This window comes from Elgaria multicarinata, chromosome 11 (genome assembly GCF_023053635.1).
Source record: "Elgaria multicarinata webbii isolate HBS135686 ecotype San Diego chromosome 11, rElgMul1.1.pri, whole genome shotgun sequence".
NCBI classification, from domain to species: Eukaryota; Metazoa; Chordata; class Lepidosauria; order Squamata; family Anguidae; genus Elgaria; species Elgaria multicarinata.
Genome location: NC_086181.1, coordinates 12,425,265 through 12,446,455, shown reverse-complemented (window position 1 = coordinate 12,446,455; position 21,191 = coordinate 12,425,265). Strand labels below are relative to the sequence as shown.

At 43.3% G+C, this 21,191-nt stretch overlaps 1 protein-coding gene across 1 annotated transcript in view; it reads left to right on the top strand.

Moving 5' to 3' along the window:
• Window positions 1-21,191, top strand: part of SKAP1 (src kinase associated phosphoprotein 1) — a 385,397-nt gene that overhangs the window by 277,686 nt on the left and 86,520 nt on the right. The window contains exons 5-8 of the mRNA XM_063138165.1: window positions 14,937-15,014; window positions 16,289-16,372; window positions 18,185-18,309; window positions 21,032-21,095. Coding sequence (XP_062994235.1) covers window positions 14,937-15,014; window positions 16,289-16,372; window positions 18,185-18,309; window positions 21,032-21,095 — 351 coding nt within the window. The remainder of the gene's footprint in view (window positions 1-14,936; window positions 15,015-16,288; window positions 16,373-18,184; window positions 18,310-21,031; window positions 21,096-21,191) is intronic.

The window sequence follows — 21,191 nt, the reverse complement described above, 5'->3', positions numbered from 1 at the left end:
AGCATTACCAAGATTATGGAACACTCTACTGGGGAAGGTCCGCCTTGTCCCCTTCCTTTTGGCTTTCTGACATAAGCCTTTTCTATGTGGTACTTTTCCAGAGGGCCTTTGGGATGTCTATTTGTCTACTGGTTGTTTTTTATTTATTGATTGCTTTGTAGCTTTATTATGTACAGTGGATTTAACTCTGTTGAAAGTCACCCTAGCCAATCCACAGATGAATTGTCAGGATACAAGCATTTTTGGGCTACTCAGGAAGGAGATCTTGCTTTTGTGGTGGGCAGTTCACTGCAAAATATTAACTCAGTGTACAGTAGCAGTAAAATAGACAAATTCCATGTTTGGAATTATTAGAGAAGGTATTGAAAATAAAACAGGAAGTGCAATAATTATAAAAACATTTGGCGTGATTATTTAGAATATAGTATGTAGTTCTTGTTGTCCATCTCAGAAATTATATCATCATGGAGCTGGAAAAGTTTCAGAAAACAGCAACCAAACTGAGGAACTGGGGCACCTTCCCTACAATGAAAGGCTGAATTCTACACCCAGTACCAGCTTCTTTGATGGCTTCTGTGGCTGTGGAGTTGCAGAATACACAGAGCCCTGACAGAAACCCATGGAGGCAGTTCAGTTCTGGGATTATGTGAAAGTAAATGGCTGTCTGGTTTTTCATTCTGTGGAAAAGACCCCCATGGTGGTATGGTGCTGCCAGGCACCCTACCCTGGGTCTCTTCTTAGCAAGCCAGAATTCTCTCAGAAATCACCCATGACTCTCACAGGACCTGGTGTGGCCTTGGAGGCAGGAGAAGGGGCTTACTGGGATTAGAACAATTGGAGGAGAGAGGACCAGACTTTCCAAACTCATCCTGCAATAGTGAGGCAGAGGCTGCCTTCTTCACTTGTCAGAGTTGCCCTTGCCTGAATTCTAGGGTTCCCTTGCCTGAATTCTAGATGGGCAGATGTTGTGGAGCTGTTCCGTCTTTCTCTCCTTGACAGACTCTTTTGGTCAGAAAAAAGAAATGGTGTGAAAACACAGGAGTGTAACAAATGGAATACAGTGTTCTCTGAAGGAGGCAGTGCAATTGCACAACAACAACAACAACAACAACAACAACAACAACCTGGAAGCACCTTTAAACATTTGCCTTAAAATGTAAAGGAGCCAGACAGGAGTAGGAGAGGCTAGTGTGTCTTTGCTGTTTAATCATTCATGTCTCCTTTGAGGTGGCACATGGAGGCCTTAAAAGCAAAGGTCAGCTCTGAGAACATGCACTTCTCTGTAGATGTTATCTTTATTGTTCTGTGAGAGCCAAGGGAATGGACAGGAGATAACATAGGTAACTTCACACTTGGCTTTGACATGCATACTTCCCTTCTTTGAGGAAAGGTAATTTTTAAAAATCTGTCATCTTTTAGAAGGATGTTTGGGATTTCTGAGGGTGAAATACCCCCAGTTCTTGGGAAATCCCAAACATCTTGTGTTTTCATATTCAGTGGTATTGAAAATCCCCCAGAGGACACATTGATAAAAATCTGGTTTTGTTTTTTTCAAAATCCCATATATATTTTTCAAAAAATATATATCTCCAAGTACTAGGTTTAAAAACAAAAACAAGAAACAGTATCTTCTCCCAAGTTCGTATTCATCCCAGTGCAAATGTTGATGAAAGTCTGTTTAAACAACAGTATCCTCACATGTTTTTTTGCCACAATCCATCCCCAAGTTGAGATTTCTTTAAGTTAAACATGCATGGACAGTCATCTCCACCGGAAATTAGGAAGGGCCATAGCTCAGTGGCAGAGCATGTGGTGTACATGCAGAAGTTCCCAGGATCAGTCCTTAGTATCTCTGGATAAAGCTGTGAAAGATTCTTTCTGTCTGAAATCCTGGAGAGCCAGTGGGCTCATCTACACCAAGCAGGATATTCCACTATGAAAGTGGTATGAAAGCAGTATATAAAAGGCAGGAGCCACACTACTGCTTTATAGTGGTACTGAAGTGCACTGACAACTGCTGGGGCCCATCACACATCTACTCCAAGCAGGATATAGCACCATGAAAGTGATATGAAAGCGTTATATGGTATGTGTCATGTGCCCCAACAGTTGTCACTGTACTTCAATTCCACTATAAAGCAGTAGTGTAGCTCCTGCCTTTTATATACCGCTTTCATAGTGGAATACCCTGCTTGGTGTAGATGAGCCCACTGTCAGTCATAGTAGACAGTCCTGAAAGAGAAGAACCAATTGTCTGACTCAATACATGGCTTCTTCCTATAAGCTGGAGAATATTTGGCAGAAAAACCCTATTGAGAGGGAAGATTAATAATGCTTAGAAAATTAGCAAGGTTTTGCATTTCTAAAAGACTTTCTTCACTGTTGCAGTTACACAGCTGACACCAGTGTTACAAAGAAAATTGTAGAACAAGAAGGGCATTTAAAGACTACATTATAACCAAATTACACAAGAAGAAAGATGTTAAGCATATGGGATGTGTTTAGACGGTAAGTCCTCTATTATCTGCTGGTCAACCCTTTATATAATAGTCCTAGAGAAGACTTGATGGAAACATACTAAGGAATAAGACTGTGCACAGCCCTCCCCCACAATTTGACTTGAAGTCTGATTTGAAACTTCTAAATCAGCTCCAATGTGACTCGGGGCGCCTCAGCACCACCCCCAACCCATTTTGGATTCAATTCTGAATCCGAAGCAGGCTGGGTGTTGCAGTTTTGAAGCCGACTGGGAGTCCATTGTACTCGCCTCCCCTCCTGCCCAATATTTCCAGCCACCGTAGATCTACGGCAGGTCAGAGCAGTTCTCATAGAGGACGAGCTGCTTGCCGACACATGCAGAGGCTTCAGGTAAGTCCCTACGGAGAGCTGGAGGTGGTGGTGGGGGGCAGTATCTGCTTCAGTCCGAGGTGACCCAATCTGGTCACGAATCAGATCAAGGCTGAGGCAGGTGAAATTGGCCCGCTTTGACTTGGATTTGGGGTTCGGGACCCAGGTAAAGCACATCCCTACTAAGGAATGCTATATTGTCCCATCAGATTCAAGATCACATTTTATAAGAGCACAGATCTGCTTTATTTTCATTTGCTTGTTGCATCTAGAGCAGAATGTTACCCCTAACAACAATCCTACATGGTAGGTTAGGTTGAGAGAAGGTGACTTGCCAAAGGCCACTGAGTAAGCTTGCATGATGATGAAGCAAAGCAGAGAAGTCCACAAAATTAAAGAGGCAAGTGTCCCTAGCTGAAACCATTTTATTGAGCCAGGTTGCAGATTAGCTCATATATATACATATATATGGATGGATGGATAGACAGATAGAGACGAACACAACACTGAGTTAGATTAGATGACCAGCTGGTATCCAGATTCTGGTTGGGCAAGATTCTTGCTGTTGGCTTCTGCAAAAGGAGCAAGTGAGTCCAGACTGTTTTCCTGCAGTCTTATTTCTTGGCGAATGGAGACGAGGGGAAACCCCATGCTGACAATGTACTGATAGCAAATGAGATTAAATAAGCACGGCAGCTCACTGTCAGCTCCCCGCCTTCCCCCCGGTGTAATTCAATTCGAGCGCGAGCGGTGATGGGAACTCACAGGGGCTGCCTCTGTCACCCCCGCTGAGGTTCGGAATCTTTTAACGTCTAAATAAAAGTTTAACTCAAGCATTTTTTATGCTCCTGCCAGCGGGATCGGCGAGCTGGCGTTGGGCACATTAATGTTAATATTCATACTGGCAGATTTCTCCCCGAGTACCAGGCCTGTGATGGTAATTATAAATGTGCGCTGCAAGATGACATTTAGATTTGCAGGCTTCAAAACAAGGGGAGAGGGGGATGGGTTTCAATAAAGAGGCACACTTTAGTCATTTATGTAAAGCTAGCCCTACCGTGAGGCAAGTGAAAACCACTGCCTTAGGCAACAAAATGGAACATTGGGTCTGATCCAGTTTTAGGTGCGTTCAACTGGGGTGGCCCAAGTGGACTTCTCCATCCCCTCCTCCCCATGGCAGCCCCTCCAGCCCCATGAAAATGCTACACAAAGAGGATTGGGGGACAATACTTAATGAGGTGAGCTGTGTGATATGGGGGAAGGCAGTATCCATGAAACTTGGGTGGAGGGCATCTCCCATGAGTGGAGCCCTTCCATCCACAGAAGACAGATCCTGGATCTAATCCAGTGTTTGAAAAAGGCTGAATTTTAGACAGCTATCCACAATTTGCTGTGCCTTCAGTTTGCAACAAGGTAGACTTCACCTCCACTTGGGAGTGGATCTTCAGCAACACTTGTCCAGTGGCCTTTTGTGACCAGTTCAGATGTCAGCCTGACTATGCTAATCACTGGAGGTCACTATGCAACCTTCTTAAGTCCTTGGTTGCCAATAAGAGGAAGAATCCCCCTTAAACTCCTGTGTAATCTCTCTCTCCTCCACATTTGCTAGGGAGTGTGGCAGGTGGTGGTATGGCTAAGGCAGAACTTGCATTTATGTATCAGTTGTAATAACAATCTTTGTGGCCCTTTGTGTCAATGACCATGCATACATCCCCCTCTTGCAAGGCAGAACAAGCTGCAGGACGTTCCTATTATTATTTATTCCTGTGTTTGATTGTCACTACTCATGTTATAAAATAACTTTGCCTAAACACATGGTCAATTCAACATAGCATTTATTTATTTATTTATTTATTTATTTATTTATTTATTTATTTCATTTCATTTATATACCACCCCATAGCCAAAGCTCTCTGGGTGGTTTACAAAGATTTGAGTAAGGACAGTCCAGTCCTCTGCAAAGGACCTCAATTAAAGTATATTTATTAAAGAACTAAGACAGAGAGGGGCTTAAAAATGGGAGGTTGCTCTTAAAAGAAAAGAAAACACAGAATTTGTATCGTATTTTATTCTTTTAGCTTTTGTGGTTTTATTTTATATTTGATTCTTTTAGGTTTTGTAATCCACCCAAAGGACACCTGTTTTGGGGCAGATTAAAATAAAATAAACAGTGCTTATCGGGAAACCTAAAATCCTTGCAATAAGGCATGTCTCACATCAGTTTACAGGCATGGGTCTGGATTCTGTTGATGGAAGAGGGCAAGCAGCCAACAAAACAGAGAACAATTATTTCCCCAAACCCTGGAGGAGTGGGAGAAAAACAAGCAGATACTGAAGGGGTGAGCCAGGCATGCTTGAGTCCTGGGCCGGATCTACACTATTGCTTTAAAGCGCTTTATAACAGTTTTATAGCAGTTAAAGCGCTTTGTAACTGTTATAAAGTGCTTTAAAGCAGTAGTGTAGATCCGGCCCTGGTTTGGCCTGTGAGAAAAGTGTTGATATTGAGTATTTGATAATGGCAAGATTTTGACAGGAGCTCTGTAGCAATTCCTGAATCTTCATTCACTAGTGTAAAGCCCATGTTGCCTATGGGCGCTAGTAGTCTCAAGGCGAAACATACTGTTCCTTGACTACCACTATCTCAGTCCTCCACAAGCTATATAGAGGTTACTTTTCTTCAACGCAACCAAGGACTTTTGACCCTCACTTCCTCATAGCAGTCAGTGCTGATTGACATTTGCTTCTTCCCCTCAGGTCTCAAACCCACCACTTTCCCTCTTCCCCCACATTTTACAACCCGGCTTTTCCTAGGGTTGCTTCTTTTCCTCCTTCACCACTGCTTCAGAGCATTCGCTGCTGATTCCACCTCCATCTCGGCCACCAATATGGCCGCTGTCTCCATCACCATCTCTGCTACCAATATGGTCTTCAAGAGCGGACTCAACTCACAAAATCCAAGGCCCTCCCTCCATCCCCACCTTTGTGTTTTTCTCCCTACCTGCCTGCATGTCGTGGACCTATGTGGGAACTATAGTTCCTAGATGGCTTCAGGCTCCTGGCCAGGGCACGGAAACATAATGTTGGGCTAGTAAACCTCAAGCTTTGGACTTTTTTGAACTTTCAAAATTTTCTGAGCATCTATACTGTTCAAAGTTCAGCTTAAAACAAAGATCAGTCTGGTTGATCTCAAGTGATAAGCCTTGCACTACCATATTCTTATATAGAAGATATGGCAAATCCTGTCTGGCCCTACCATTAGGCAGAATGAAGCAGCTGCCTCAGGCAGCAGATACTGGTAGGCAGCAACAAAGTGTTGGAAGAGAGAGCTATGTTCCATGCAGCTTGCCAAACACCCCCTAAGTTACGCTGCTGCCTGTAGGTGTAATGGAGGACAATATCCCATCATTAGTAAGATTCAGCTGCCAGTCCAGTTGGCTTTTGTATTTGGAATCAGATGGGGGCCCAATTTGTTTTTCATTTCAAGCAGCTAATGATTTTGGCACAGTGAACACAGTGATCTTGTAAATGCTCTGCCACTTGTCTAGATCCTACCCTGCTCTTCATGCTAAGGAAAGCCTCCATAGTTGGGTTGAATGTGATCATGAATGCCAATCTGAATATGAGTCAGGCACAGTGCAGAGCAAATAATTCCGTGTTAGAGATCTGTGCTCAAATGTTTAGCTGATTCAGTCAAATGAATATGTGAAACCTAACCTTACCCGTAACTTCATTAGATGTGCTGGGTCCTTGTAAGACAAGTTTGACCGAGCAAATCTTTCTCTGTTCCCTCTTCATTCTATAAGTTAACTCTTCTGTCCCTCTCACTTTGTGCTCATCTACACCATGCAGGATATTGCACTATAAAAGTGATATGAAAGCGGAATATAAAAGGCAGGAGCCACACCAAGCAGGATATAGCAGTATGAAAGTGGTATACGGTATGTGTCAATGGGCCCCAACAGTTGTCAGTGCACTTCAATACCACTTTAAAGCAGTAGTGTGACTCCTGCCTTTTATATACCACTTTCAATGTGGAATATCCTGCTTGGTGTAGATGAGGCCTTTGACTGCCCATTTGTCTCAAGTCTCTACTTTATAACCCACTGCTTCTGAGCCCTCTTCCTGGTTTTAATTTCCATGTCTGCTCGTTGCTCCTACCCCACTTTGCTGCCATATCATTATGTGAGGTTTTCTTATTGAAACTGACCTCTACTCTTCTTACACTGCACTGGTTAACAGTATTCTGTTTTCTGACGCACCAAGCAGTGTGACAACGCTAGTGAGCATTTCATGACATTGCAGCAATTCAGCCAATGGTAAGGGAGACATTCTTGGGAACTAAGGTTTTTTTTGGGGGGGGGCATGTTCAAATAAAAATCCTAAACCCACAGTAGGGTCACTAGCCAATCTGGGCATTCCATCCCCATTTTAAAGGAGTCTTTGAAAAGGAAATGCACTTGTTTTCATGTCTGTCTTCCTAGGAGAATAGAAAGAAATTGAGGGAGACATGATAGAGATGTACAAAATTATTCATGGTGTGCAGAAAGTGATTAGGAAGACATTTTTCTCCCTTTCTCATAATAAACAGGTCATCCCATGAAGCTGAATGGTGGGAGATTCAGGACAGATAAAAGGAAATACTTCTTCACACAGCACATACTTAAACAATGGAATTCCCTACCACAAGATATAGTGATGGCCATTAATTTGGGTGGGTTTAAAGGGGAAATAGACAAATTCATGAAGAATAAGGCTATCCTTCATGATTCCTATATGCTGCCTCAAGTATCAGAGGCAGTATGCCTATGTACACCAGTTGCTGGGGAGAGTGGGAGGGTGCTCTTGCACTCATGTCCTATTTGTGAGTAGTAGGATGCAGGCAGCTGTGTGATCAGAATGCTGAACTACTAGATGGTCCCTTGGTCTGATCCAGCATAAGTCTTCTTATGTTCTTACGACTCTTTACACTTTCCCTTGTGTGTTCCAGTGGCCAGCCCTGAATGTGGACTGCTGCTTGCATGTCTGAGGAAAACCCCAGTCCTTAAAGTAGGATTAAACATGGGATTTCTCACTGCGGGTGGAAGAAAAGTAAAGCTCCTATTCCCCCCTAATAAAAGAGCCTAGCATGGGGTGGGGTGGAGAGAATTTTGCACAAATGAACTCTTATGTTTGGCTGCTGCAGTTGTGTGCCTCACGCTCACCTCGAGACACATTTGCGAGGATTTATGTCCACCCCCAGAGTTTTGCAGACTCATAAAACTCTAAAATGAAAATAGTTCTGTGAAAGAAGAGAGGAGTAGGGGAGGGAAAATTTGACAACATGGATGAATTGGCATGTTAAGAGAGAGCCGCTTAGCAAAACAAGAAGGAACTCCTTCTGGTAAGGGATTCATGCTTAAAAAGCTGTGAACATGGCCACTGGGGAGATGATCAGTAGCACTTTTTGATAGTCAGACGGGGTTCAGTATAAATTAACTAATACGTGGAACAGTGCCAAGGCTTCCACAGGAGTCAGGCATGCTGAGCTCACTAGCCAACTGGCAGCATGCTCCAGAGGGTGGAATTCTTGACCTCCCAGGATTTGTAGGTGGAGATGTTGATTCTCTTGGCCAAGCTGATATGTTCCTGGCAGATTTTGGAAGCATCATGTGTTTGCTTCATTAGCACATCTAGGCCAGTGTCTTCCCCACATCGTGCCTTACCATGTCTTCAGTTGTCATGAAGCCACCAAAAGCAGCACTGTTACGGACATGTAGGGCTAAACATGAATGCAGGGGTATATGGTCGTGTAAGTGTTTCATGTACAGCGCCTCACTTCCCAGCATGCTAAGACATTCCAGGAACAACTCCTTGTGAGGAGAAAGGACCAGGTACTAATGGCATTTTTGTGATGCCTGTTTGTTTAGAAATATATACACTGAGCATGGGGGCGCAAACAATAGAGTGCTAGTCTTTAAAGCAGCATAATCCCCCCAAAGTAAGCTAGAACATCTTGGAACCAAGCTTCTCTTTGAGGGTCACTTTGCCTCCTGCTTCTGACCCACAATAGGGATGAGGAGCTTCCTCTTTCTTCACACGGGGGAGAAAGAGGAAGCAGGCAACAACCACATGGCCCATTCAGTGGGTGCTTTTATGGCACAACCTCTCATGCACATGGCAAGAAATAGCAATTCGCATTACAGCCAGAAGAATCCATTTTTCAGGGTGGTATTTTGAAGCGGGAAAACCAACAGAAGGAGTGGGAGATGTGCGGGAGGATTACAGCATGGTCAAAATGTCCCGTGAAGTTCCGTAAGTGGCCAGTTGCAAGCATGCCATGAAACTCTAGTGTAGCACCATGTACATTGATGGTGCTATATAAATAAATAAATAATAATAATAATAATAATAATAGCCAATTGCCAAAACTCTAATTTCAGTCTCCTTTGCTAGCTACATTTCAGCTCCAAACTGCTTCTCCCCTTCTATAACACCTGCCTTGGTTGCCTCCTTCCTTATGCTCATCTTTGTTCCTTAATGTCTCTGATGCAAATCTCCTTCTCTTTCTAACTTGGTTTTTTCATGCTTTCCTCCTGGAGATCTGCTCTATTTTCTTCTCTCATCTTTTCCAAACTTCCTCATCTTGTCCTCAACGTCTGTTTGCTACTTTCAACTCCCTTCTCCTTTCTTCTTTGCCCAGTCTTTCAATCGCTATCCTTTGATAATTTTGCCCAACATTTTATTCATGTGTCTTTTTCTTCTTCTTCACATTGTCTTGTTTTCTCTTTTCCCTCATTTTCTTCCATTTCTGCCTCTGATGTTGCTTCTGTCATCAGTTAAACTCATCACTTGTCCTCTTGTTTCAGTCTCCTCTCAGTTTTTAGTAATTATTGCTCCTTCTGCTCTCTTCTCTTACCCATATCTTTAATCTTTTTCTTTGGTTGTTGTCCTTTCTTGCTTTAAACATGCTAATCTTTCCCCAGTTCTTTTAAAAACAACAACCTTTCTTTGGATTTCACCTATGTTTCAGCTATCACCTGTTTCTCTTCTTTCTTAAGAGCCTTATGCATTCTCAGTGCCTCAATTTTCTTTTAACCCCTTTTCAGAATGGTTTTTGAGCTTTACATTCTACTGAGTCTGCTCTGTGTATAATCTCTAATGCTCTTCTATATGCTAAGTTGCAGACACTTTTCTGTTCTTATTCTTCTCAAGCTTTCATCAGCCTTTAATACAATTGACTATGCTTTGCTTCTTAGTTCTCTGTGTTCTTTGGAATTTGACAGCACTGTTCTTTCTTGGCTTTACTCTTATCAGAAATCATTATTTTAAAGCCTCATATCAATGCCTCGTTTTCTTTTCACTCCCCCCTCCCCAAATCCTGTTGATTTTGCCTTTTCTTTCTCTTCCAATTGGAAACAACATCCTTCAATCTTCGCAAGAAATCTCAGAAAGCTTAGAGGTTTGGCATTCTCCTGTTCTTTCTTTTTAGTTTATATTATTGCTCAAGTTAATGTTTGTAGGTTATTTCTCTCCCAATATTTCTAAAATCTGTCCTTTTTATGTACTGACTCTACTAAAACCCTCATTCAGAGCCTTATGTTTCCCGTGTTATTGTAGTATTTTATTCATCTGTCTTCCTATCTCTTGGCTTGAAGCTATTATCAGCTCTTCTGCTTGTTAATTTTTCTTTCTTCATTCTTTAATTATCTTATAACTCTATAGTTTCACTAGTTACTCTATAGTTTGTATAGTTTGAACATTTTCTCTTAATCTTCCAGACTCTTCCTGCTTCCCCCCCACACCTTCCTTCTTTTCGATCTCTCTATCCCTCGCTTTGGTCCTTCCATTGATCAAATAGTAATATTCTAATTAAACCTCTACTCCCTTGCGTTACCTTCTCTCTCATGTCCCCCTTATGTGTGGAATACTCTCCCTCTAAATATTCAGCAGGCCTTTTTTGATTAAATTATTTAAAACTCATCTTTTCTTGCTTGCATTTTCCTCTTGATATTCATTTTTTAAATTATTCTTTCCTGCTCCTACACCTTCTTTCCTACTCCTAGGCTACATTAACTCTTTCTCCCAGTCAATGTGAAAGTTTCTTCTTTTCTTCGAAGACCCCTCTTTTTTGTCTCACAACAGCAAAAATGAGACAAAAGCATCTAATATGCATATGTACTTGATTACTTGATTTCAGCATTTGATAGCAGAATTTGATAAGTGACATAATGGGCCTGTTCAGATAACATGCTAAGCCATGTTTAGGCCACTAATCCTTTTGCAGAAAATAGTTAGTGCTTATGTTTAAACCATGGTTATGTAGCCACCATGGTTAGGAATGGTTCACATGACACACTAAGTCATGGTTCACACAACTAGTTAAGCCATAATGTTTAGCTCAAAATGCTTAACCACCATGGCTTAGTGCGTCATCTGAACAGGGTCACAGTATTATTTAGTGTATGACCAGGTTGATCGGTGATGTGAAATGGTTTGTCAAAGTGCTTTTCAACTTCCTACCTCCAGGAAACACTTTATTTATTTATTTATTTATTTAAGGATTTTTATGCCGCCATTCAGCCAAAAAAGGCTCTCACGGCAGCTTACAAAAGTATTTCTTGACAGTCCCTGCCCACAGGCTTACAATCTAAAAGACATGACACAAAAGGAAACGGGATTGGGAGGGAGGAGGAGGAGGGGGAAAAGGAAAGCAAATTCAGGCACTACAATCTTAGTTGGAAAGTTCAGCAGTTACAGTTGGTAGCAGGAGGGAGGGGGCTCTCAGCTGGAGCTGGACCCAGGCACGGTGGAGAGGTGCCTGGCTGCTGCTTCCTCCCTCACTGGTGGCCTCTGCAGAGACAGTTGGTAGCAGGAGGGAGGGGGCTCTCAGCTGGAGGTGGACCCAGGCACGGTGGAGAGGTGCCTGGCTGCTGCTTCCTCCCTCACTGGTAACTTTCCACATCCCTGTCTGCCAGGGAAGCGTTGTGTGTCTGACATAGAACCCCTGCACATTACAGAGGAATCTGGAGTGCATTCAGTTCACATAGTGCAGTGCTGAACCTCACAATCACATTGTTAACCAAGAGTGTGCCCCCAGAATATGCTCCTGTGGCTGCACATTGCAGAGAACGATCAGCAATATTGGAGAAGCTGTCTTCTAGCTGTTTATCTTATTGAGGAATCCTTGATAACCTTCCAAAGGACTCAGGGTAGGGATGGGAGAGTCATCAGTGTTTGAGCTTGCCGAGATTCTCTCAATTCCACTCTTAGATCTGAGCAGAACCCCTTAGGAGCAGAGAAGTTAAGCCAATGAATGGCTGCCATTGGCCCTTCTGGCTGCCCAGCCTTCTGTGAGAGGCAGATAGCTGAGCCAGTCACCACTAGAAATTTCATTACCTCCACCACAACATCCCATAGCATATTACAATATAAATTAAAAAGAAATGCTGATATTCCCAGAAACAGAGTGGCCCGAATGACCCTGGTGTTGTGTGTGTTGAACTTGCATAACTCTACATCAGTTGAAAACTGCACATTTCTCCCATACACAGGCTTTCTTCCTGCTCAAACAAAAGCAATCTACAAATGAAAACAGGTTTCCACAGGTAGATATGATGTTTTCGGTGCCCAGAAGCTTGTTTTATTAGGGGTGTGGGTGTGTGCTGGAGACCAGCCTCATTCAGCAGTAAAGCAATTTGTTCAAACCCTCAAGAATCCTTGTGTATGATGAGCTTGTGTACTAGGCATTGTTTATCTATAGGTACTGTGTGTTTTTTCTAGCCTTCTGTTGCTCAGGGATGGTTCAACTGTTCAAACACCCCAAGTGGTTGCTTGGGGGCGGGGGCAATATTTCAGAGATGCCAATCAAGCAGCATGCAAGGGCTTGCAGTGTCACACATGGGCCAAACATCAGGTCCTGGCATTCTTTGCATCATTGCAGAGTATCCTTCCTCGGGCACATCTCTCAGATTGTGAAGTGCAGCCACATGGAGCAGCAAAATGTCTTGGGTCAGCCTTGCTGTTGCCACAACAGATCTCTAGGCTGGGGCCTCTGGTTTCCCAGTACTCACGCTGAGAAACTGGAAGAATTAATTGACTCTGTGTTTCCAGCTTGCAGCTAATTAACAAGAAATATAAGCAGACTAGGCAAAAGGTTATGTAAATGTCTGAGAGAGGGTGTAAATCTCTGGCTGAGGCAGACTGGGGATCGATTCACAGGGACAGGCTTGATGTGCCAGAACGTGTGTTAAATGCATCCGTGGTGTGCAGTTGACTGTATTGTGAAGCAAGGGTATTTTTTACTTTGGTATGTGTCCAAAACTCAACACCGGGCTGCTACCAGAGCTAAGTTTCACTCAGGTTATATTTTCAATATCAAAGCTTGGAAGGTATGTTCGCTTTGTTAATGGCTCACCTCTAAAGATGTACCACAGAGTACCTTTCTCTTAACACTGAAAAACCACAACCAACATCTGGATTAGAAAGAAGAGTTTGGGGGCAAAATTTGGTGTCCTATGAAGGTTGCGTTATCAGCAACTTTTACGGATTTCTGGCCACTTCCAATGGTGGAGGTTTGGGTGAGGAACCTTCAATGTGGATTGCATGTGAAACTGGCCACACATTGAACCAACGACCCAATCGCTTTAACACGCATCCAGTCACAATGAACATGCAAGGGGCCCTCATGAAACACATGTGTTTGGTCATTTAAGAGAGCAGTCCTAAACCCTGATACCTGGAATTAAGCCCCTATTAAGATAGATACACACACACACACACACACACACACACACACACACACACACACTTCCACCTGCTTCTTGCAGAGAACTGGCTGAAGCAGAAGTCTGGTTGCCCCACCTTCTTTTTAAAAAACATCTAGGTCTGACTTGGAAGAGAAACCAGCCTTGTAGGGTCTGAGAGATCGAAGGGGTCGGGGGTGAGGTGCACTCCCATCAAAGTGAACTTGGATTTTCCATTGCTTCTGTTTACCAATTTTACAATGAGGATGAGTAGTTAAGTGCATGGATAGGACAGATTCTGAGTTATAACGCACCAGGCACTTCCAACAGCTCCAATTAAAGGTATATTTATTAAAGAGAGAGGTATGGAAATGAGGCATTGTTTTTAAAGAAGACAAAGCATAAAAATTGACAAACTAGTGCTTACTTAACAGAAATTCTAAAGTACTTATCAACTCCCATAGCAGAGTAACTTACAGGCACATGTTCCATAGATAGAAGAGGACAGGCAGCATCCCTCTGACCCATTAAAGACATAGGCAAAAACTATTTCCCCAAATGGTGCTATTTGGATGGGGTGACTCCCAAAGGGGCAAGGGTAGAAACAAGGATGTACTCAGATAGGATTTTGACTGTATCATGTTTCTCACATACACCCTGGTTTCAATATTTAGCACATATTTGAATTCCTGAAAGAGGTGTGGAAAGGTGCAACGTGGAGAAGATTTTTTTACTTTCTCTTCCCTCCTAGACAGTGTAGGTGGAATAACAGAATGTGGAATGGTGCCTACATGAGGGCTTGCTTTTGAGAGATTATGACTGAGAAGCCCCTTCATGCGATATTCAGGGGAAGGGTTGGTCTGGCCTTTGTTACAGCCACATTGGCTGCAATGAGATTTACTTTATAGTAGACACCTATAGGATTGCTCTGTTAATCATATCACAGTGGCAACTTGTCATGAGCCGAAACGACTTCTGATCAACTTCAACTTCAGACTGGTACACTGTACGCACATGGTAGTGTTCCAGGCAAAATGGAACTGGTAGGTCATTGCCCTACTCCAGAACTGAATTTTTATCTCGCACATAGTCTTGACACCCAATGGAGAGCATGGTAAGAACTCATGTGCTCGACTTGATTGGCCCATGGGTACCTTACTGATGTGATGTGAAGCCCAATCACATGGAAGCTGCTTCTCAGTCACTGCCCTCTTCATTTCCTAGATAATGTGAAGTTGGCGATACTCAGGGACATAGTGTGACTAACATACCACTGGATTTCTTTGATTGTTTTGTCTTGGGAAATTCCCCAAACAGGAAAGCTTAATTTCCCATGTTTCATCCAAATTCATTGTTTGTTTTTTTAAGCTGTGAACAATACACAGAAGGCCTCTCAAGATCAAGGAGTTATTCTGAAGCAAGGATACTTGGAAAAGAGATCCAAAGGTAAAAACACACACCCAACAACCAAAAAACACCAAACCAATCTTCACAGTAAATGCTGTTGATTTCTGAAGTCACATCCCTCCAACTCTGTGTTGTCTGACAGTTGAGTAGCGAAATTGTGAGCAGTTTCTGTGAAACAGTTTGGATGCTGGGAAAAATACTCAAAATTCAGATGCACTGTTATCAACTATGAAAGGTGGATGTGTGTACAGATAACTGTTAATGGCACAGGAAAGCCATGGAGATGCCTCTGAATGGAAATCAATGGCTAGGGAATAGTTGGAGATATCTCTGGATTGTTCTGAATTGAGAAAGCCATCAGTTTGGGGGTGGTGACACCCCTATCAGCTAAATGAAGGAGGCAAGGGATGAGAGATGGTGGGTAACAATAGGAGCAGTTTTGGAACAGAGATGCAGAGAAGAGAATTAGACAAGTGGCCCTGGACCATCTCAGTACTCAGGGAAGTGGAGAGTGTGTAACAAAATGCATAGAAAAGGAGACTTGATTCTTCCTCAGAAGCCACTTACAAATATGTTAAAGGCACAGGTAACAAATATATCAATGTACTCTTAAAATATACATGCAGATGACATGTGCATTTTGTATTTGGGAATTCACATTTTTCCAGAAGAACCTGCTCACAGTCCCTCCCAGGTTGCTTACAGAGTGTTATCAGATGGGGGAAGATTGGGTTTCCTTACCGTCACTTTCCCCTGCTTCTGTCCCATGATACTTCCTCTTTCTTCACACGGGGGAAGAAAAGGAAGTAATCAATGTCCACGTGGCCCTTTAAGAGGCCGTTTTATCGCACCACTTTTCCTGCACACAGCAGAAAATGGTGGCATATTCTGTTTTTTTTAAAAATGGATTTAAAGGGGGTCTATTTTGTGACAGAAAGAAGGCAAGAAGGAGCAGGAGACACATGGGAGGCGGATATCGTCGTCAAATGGACTCGTGACTATCCCTAAGTGGGGAGTAACAAGCGGGTGATAAAACGCTCATCTGATGACGCTCACAGTTTACAGTCATCAGACATTAAGAGTGTGTCACTTCTTTCTTCTGTACAGTGCTTTGCATACAGCTGCCATAAACAAAATGCCCAGGAAAAGTAGTAGTAGTATATTGCTGATGATAATATTAATAATAGCAACTTCTACCTCTGACTGATATGGGAGGCTTTTCCTAGGAACCCATTTGGGGATGGAAAACCATTGCTTGCTTCCCGGCTGTTGCCCCATTGCCTTGTTCACCCCTTCTCCTTTCTTCTTCACAGACCCCAAAATCTTTGGCTCTGAGTGGCAGAAGCGATGGTGCATCCTCGACAATACAACCTTCTACTACTATGCAAATGAGAAAAGTATGTGAATTTTTAAAGAAGTATACACCCATATCCCTTTGGTGTGTTCGTATCATCCAGTTGCACTTAGGAGAAAGGAAGAGAGATTCTTTTGAAGGTCCAAAGTGTTTAGGGTTCATGAATGTCTGTGAATCTCTAAAAGGTCAGATTGGAGGGGCAGCAGTTGAAATGAAAATCCCAGGCATGGTTGTGCAAAATCCGGTGAAAGTCTGTAGTTCCTTTATTCCCCTGTACTCCTTTCCACACTTCATACAAACATTTATATCAAAGACACATACAGGGATTTTAGCCCGTTGCACCTTGTTTGGTAGGTTAGGCTAGGAAAATTACTTACCTAAAGCCACCAGTGAGCTTCATAGCCAATCGGGGATTTGAACCTGGGTCTCTCTCATCCACATGCACTGTTCTAAGTATTACATCACACTGGCTCTTCCAGCTGAGTGATAAATTGCCCACCAGGCAGCGTGGGACTCTGCCATTTAGATGCAGCCTTAGGAAGGAAGAACACAGTCTGGTTGTATTCTAACACCCTTGTCAGTAAAGAATGAAGGAAAGGAGAAATACGGACACAAGGCCCTGTGTAAATAAAGTACGGCCCATTTTTTTCCCCCGTTAGTTGTCAGACGGGCTTTAACCCTCCCCTAAGTGACCATATATAATCTTATGTGTCAGCATGTATAAATATTTTTCGGTTATGCTCCATCAGATGCATATAAACAGGAAGCTAATACTTCCAACAGAATTTGGCATGCTGAGATAGATGGCCTACGATTATACTGTGCCTCCTATCCAGAGAGAATGAATGCCAAGCAGGTTAAGAAATTTATAGGAAGAAACAGCGGACAACATTTAGAGTCTCAGGGTTTCTTTCACCACTGTTCTAGAGATGATGGACATTGGGGCTGTAGGTCATAAGGTTATATATATGCAAGTTCCTAACATTCTGTCATTCTCTAGCGCAGCCCTTCCCAAACCAGGCACTCTCCAGATGTGTTGGACTACAAACCCCTAGCCAGTAGTGCCATTGGGGATGATGGGTTTTGTAGTTCAACACATCTGGCAATCCCCAGTTTGAAGAAGGACTCTAACTTGACAGAGAGATGAGGCAAGATGAGCCTGGGTAGGCCTATACAAACAAGAATAGTTTTGATTCTCAACGGCTAAGCTCATCGACATCAGAGTGGCAAGAAGCAGACTTAGCTTGCATCTTAATATGTCCCAGATTGCACCTTTGTTTTCTCCTGTATAAATGAATGGTTGCCGTTCACCCCTATGGAGGAAAGCAAGCTGTTTCATTGGTGGACACTTTCGGGATGAGAGCAAAACCTCCCTGCACTCCTAATGTTTGGTGCCCTGGTTGGCACTGACATGGATCCTGCGGAGTGCCCCTGCCCCTTTATCACTCCCTATCTATTACCTTAACACCAATGCGTATGTCAAGGATACCACAGGTGGCAGCTTTAAATTGCTCCACCAGGCAGCTGTCCTGAGCTGTTTCTGTGCACTGGCTCTCTCTCTCTCTCACACACACACACACACACGTATATGGATCATGTAAGTTCTTCCGTATTGCTGCAGTCTTTAGAAGAGGGAAGAATATCCATGTGAGGAGTCCCTGCAAGCAAAGCAGATCACCACATGGTAACAGCTGCCCACTGGGTTGCACTCTAAATCTCCACCCTACTCCAGCTTTATAGGGAATTTGTGGGACCCAGGTTGGGTCATGTGTTATACAAGTAACAGCTGCAAGCAAGCTAACAGCTTGATGTTTATGCAATGCCTGTGCTGAATCATCATTACCATGTTGTGCAGGCAAACAACCAAAAGGCATGTTCGCCATCGAGAACTATCATGCCCGGCTAGCTTCCCACCTGCGCAAGGATTCTCGAAGAGATTGCTGTTTTGAGCTGGCCTGTCCCGGTAAACGTACCTATGAGGTAGGTTTGGCAGAGAAGGCCAGTGTTTGTTCTGCCAAAATGGCCTGGAGGAACTGTTTCTAGCCAGGAAGTTCTGTTTTGTGCTCAGTAGAAGGAGGGGCTGGGCAGCCTGGCCTCCTGCCCCCTCAGCCTCTGAAGAGTCCCAGTGGAGATGAGTCAGGGCTGGGGGTGCTTCCAGACGAGGCTTTTATTGTGCCATTGCACTCCTTCCTTTACAGAATTTTACAAGAAGTCCAAACAGAGATGTCTTACATTTGCAGCCCTCCCATGTTTCCCCACTACTTCTTCAATCTTTTTCCTTGCCAGAAAAAAATCTGTTCAGGGGGGGAAAAGACAATAGCTGCACAGAGCCTTTTGAGTGCATGGAGTCCTCTGTACAGAAGCACCCTGGGTTTAGACCTTTTCTGGCAATGATCTCCATTCTGCAGCCCACCCACACCACACTTTGCCTAACATGCTCTTACCTGCCTTGGGTGTTTCCAGGTGAGGCTGTTATGGAACAGTCTCCCTGCCTCTTTCATAGACATTTATAGGGGGTCCAAACAATGTAATTTTCCATTTGTAACCCTCCCATATTTCCTTAAAGCTTCCAACTTCCCTCTTAATGAAGAAAATCAATTAAGGAGAAAAAGACGGAACAGCTGCACAATGCCTTCGGATTGCTACCCCTAGGAGCTCTCCATCTGGAAGCATTCCTTAGCAGACCATAAAATCTTGACCTGTGGAATATTTTTATAGATGAAGTTTAAATTGTATTTGAGCTTCACTATGAATCCAATGTGATGAGGGGAAGGAAAAGAGAGGAATTCCTCTCCCCTTCTGCCAATGTAGGTTTAGCATTTGCATTACAAAACCCACTTAAGTGAGAACCTTTATAAGTCTCCTGTAAAAAATGCTTTTACATTTTCTTCTTCCCACTGTGAACTAGCAAAGCCAATCAGTACATGCAAAGCTACCAGGGAAAGTTGGCTCAGGTTGACGTCAATCCAGAAAAAAGGGTCTAGTGAATGAGACCCTGCTGTTTGTGATGAGAGTTTGCTGCTGCTCAGCTCCCCACCTTCCTTGCTGGGCCTGTTAGCTAGCACCCCACCACTGCTGGTAGGATACCCTGCTTGTTACCTGGCTCTCTCTTCAGTGGTCATCCATCTATCCGCCCTTCATTTGGGTTGAGCAGTAAAGTTGTGTGCACCAAGGTGTTGGTCTCCTGCGAAGTGGCCACTTTCCAGGTGTGAAACAATTCCCCCTTCAAATCACTGCCCTAGAATGCCACCTAGAGGTACCTGGTGGTAAGGCCAGCTTTGTTTTTCTCAATCTCTTATCCTTGAATCTGTAACGGGAACGGGAATGTATTCATACACACAGCTTTTGCCTTGCATGTTTTCAGGGCATCAGTAACTTCCACTCCTGGTCATGCCCACACCAGCACTCTCCTGTTGTGGCTGTTCACATATTTGTCTTTGTATGTTTTCAGTATATATGTGCTGCCTCCTCTTGGGAGTGTGGCAAGCCTTTTTGACTATGCTTATTTAAAATGAGCCTTGTGTGGCGCAGAGTGGTAAGCGGCAGTTACTGCAGCCGAAACTCTCCCCACGGCCTGAGTTCGATCCCAGCGGAAGCTGGTTCTCAGGCAGCTGGCTCAGGTTGACTCAGCCTTCCATCCTTCCGAGGTCGGTAAAAGGAGTACCCAGCTAGCTGGGGGAAAGGTAATTGCGACTGGGGAAGGCAATGGCAAACCACCCTGCTACAAAGTCTGCCAAGAAAACATCAGCAAAAGCAGGCGTCCCTCTAGGAGTCAGCAATGACTCAAGTGCTTCCACGAGAGGTTCCTTTCCTTTCCTATTTAAAAGCAATCAAGATCTCATCTACACCAAGCAGGATATTGCACTATGAAAGTGGTATATAAGAGGCAGGAGCCACACTACTGCTTAACTGTGTATTAAAGTGCACTGACAACTGTTGGGGCCCCTTGACACATACCATATACCACTTTCATACTGCTATATCCTGCTTGGTGTGGCTCCTACCTTTTATATAATGCTTTCATAGTGAAATATCCTGCTTGGTGTAGATGAGGCCAATGTCACTAGATCTGTGCAAAGACAAGATCCAATGTCTTCCTTAGGGTGTGTAAAAAAGGGGGGGGTTGAGAATTCTTTACATGTGGTTTGTGGGACTGCAAAATAACCAGACATCTTCACTAGCCCTTCCCTATAAGAAATAAACCAGGTGTCTCTATTCTTGGAGATTGCTAAATAGATGAGCAAGTGTAAAATGATTTTTTAGAAGCATTTTACATGGAAGGAGAAGGGATGATGTGGTGATGAGGGGGGCGTTGCAATATATTTGTTCAGACAAAAACATTACAAGTTAAGGCTCATTTACACATGCATGTATATATCATTAGATTTCTCGTCGCTCAGTGATTCAGCAGCTGAATGTATAAACTGCCTAAATAAGAAAGTGTTGCATTTCAGATGATATTAGGGGGCAACATGGGATCTCTGTCTGTGATGCATGCATTTCTGAACTCATCTTTAATGAAGTAATCACACTAACAAAACCCTGAAAAAGTAGCATGCTAATAAGGACATAGTGCCAGTTGAGGTGTGAGCTGCACCACTTGTTGGTACAATGTTGGAGTACAGTCACATGTAAATCAATAGGTGCAGACCTCTGGGTAGAAATCTCACAGTGAAGATACTGACTTTTTTTTTCTATGCAGTTCACAGCTGTTAACCCTTCAGAAGCCATGGACTGGGTGGATCAGATTCTATTCCTGATGAAAGGTGAGTTGCTAAAGAGAGATCAAAGCCATCTGCTATGGGTTAGCGTGAGTCACATAAACATGTATGCCACTGTTTAATATGAACTGCCATCATTAA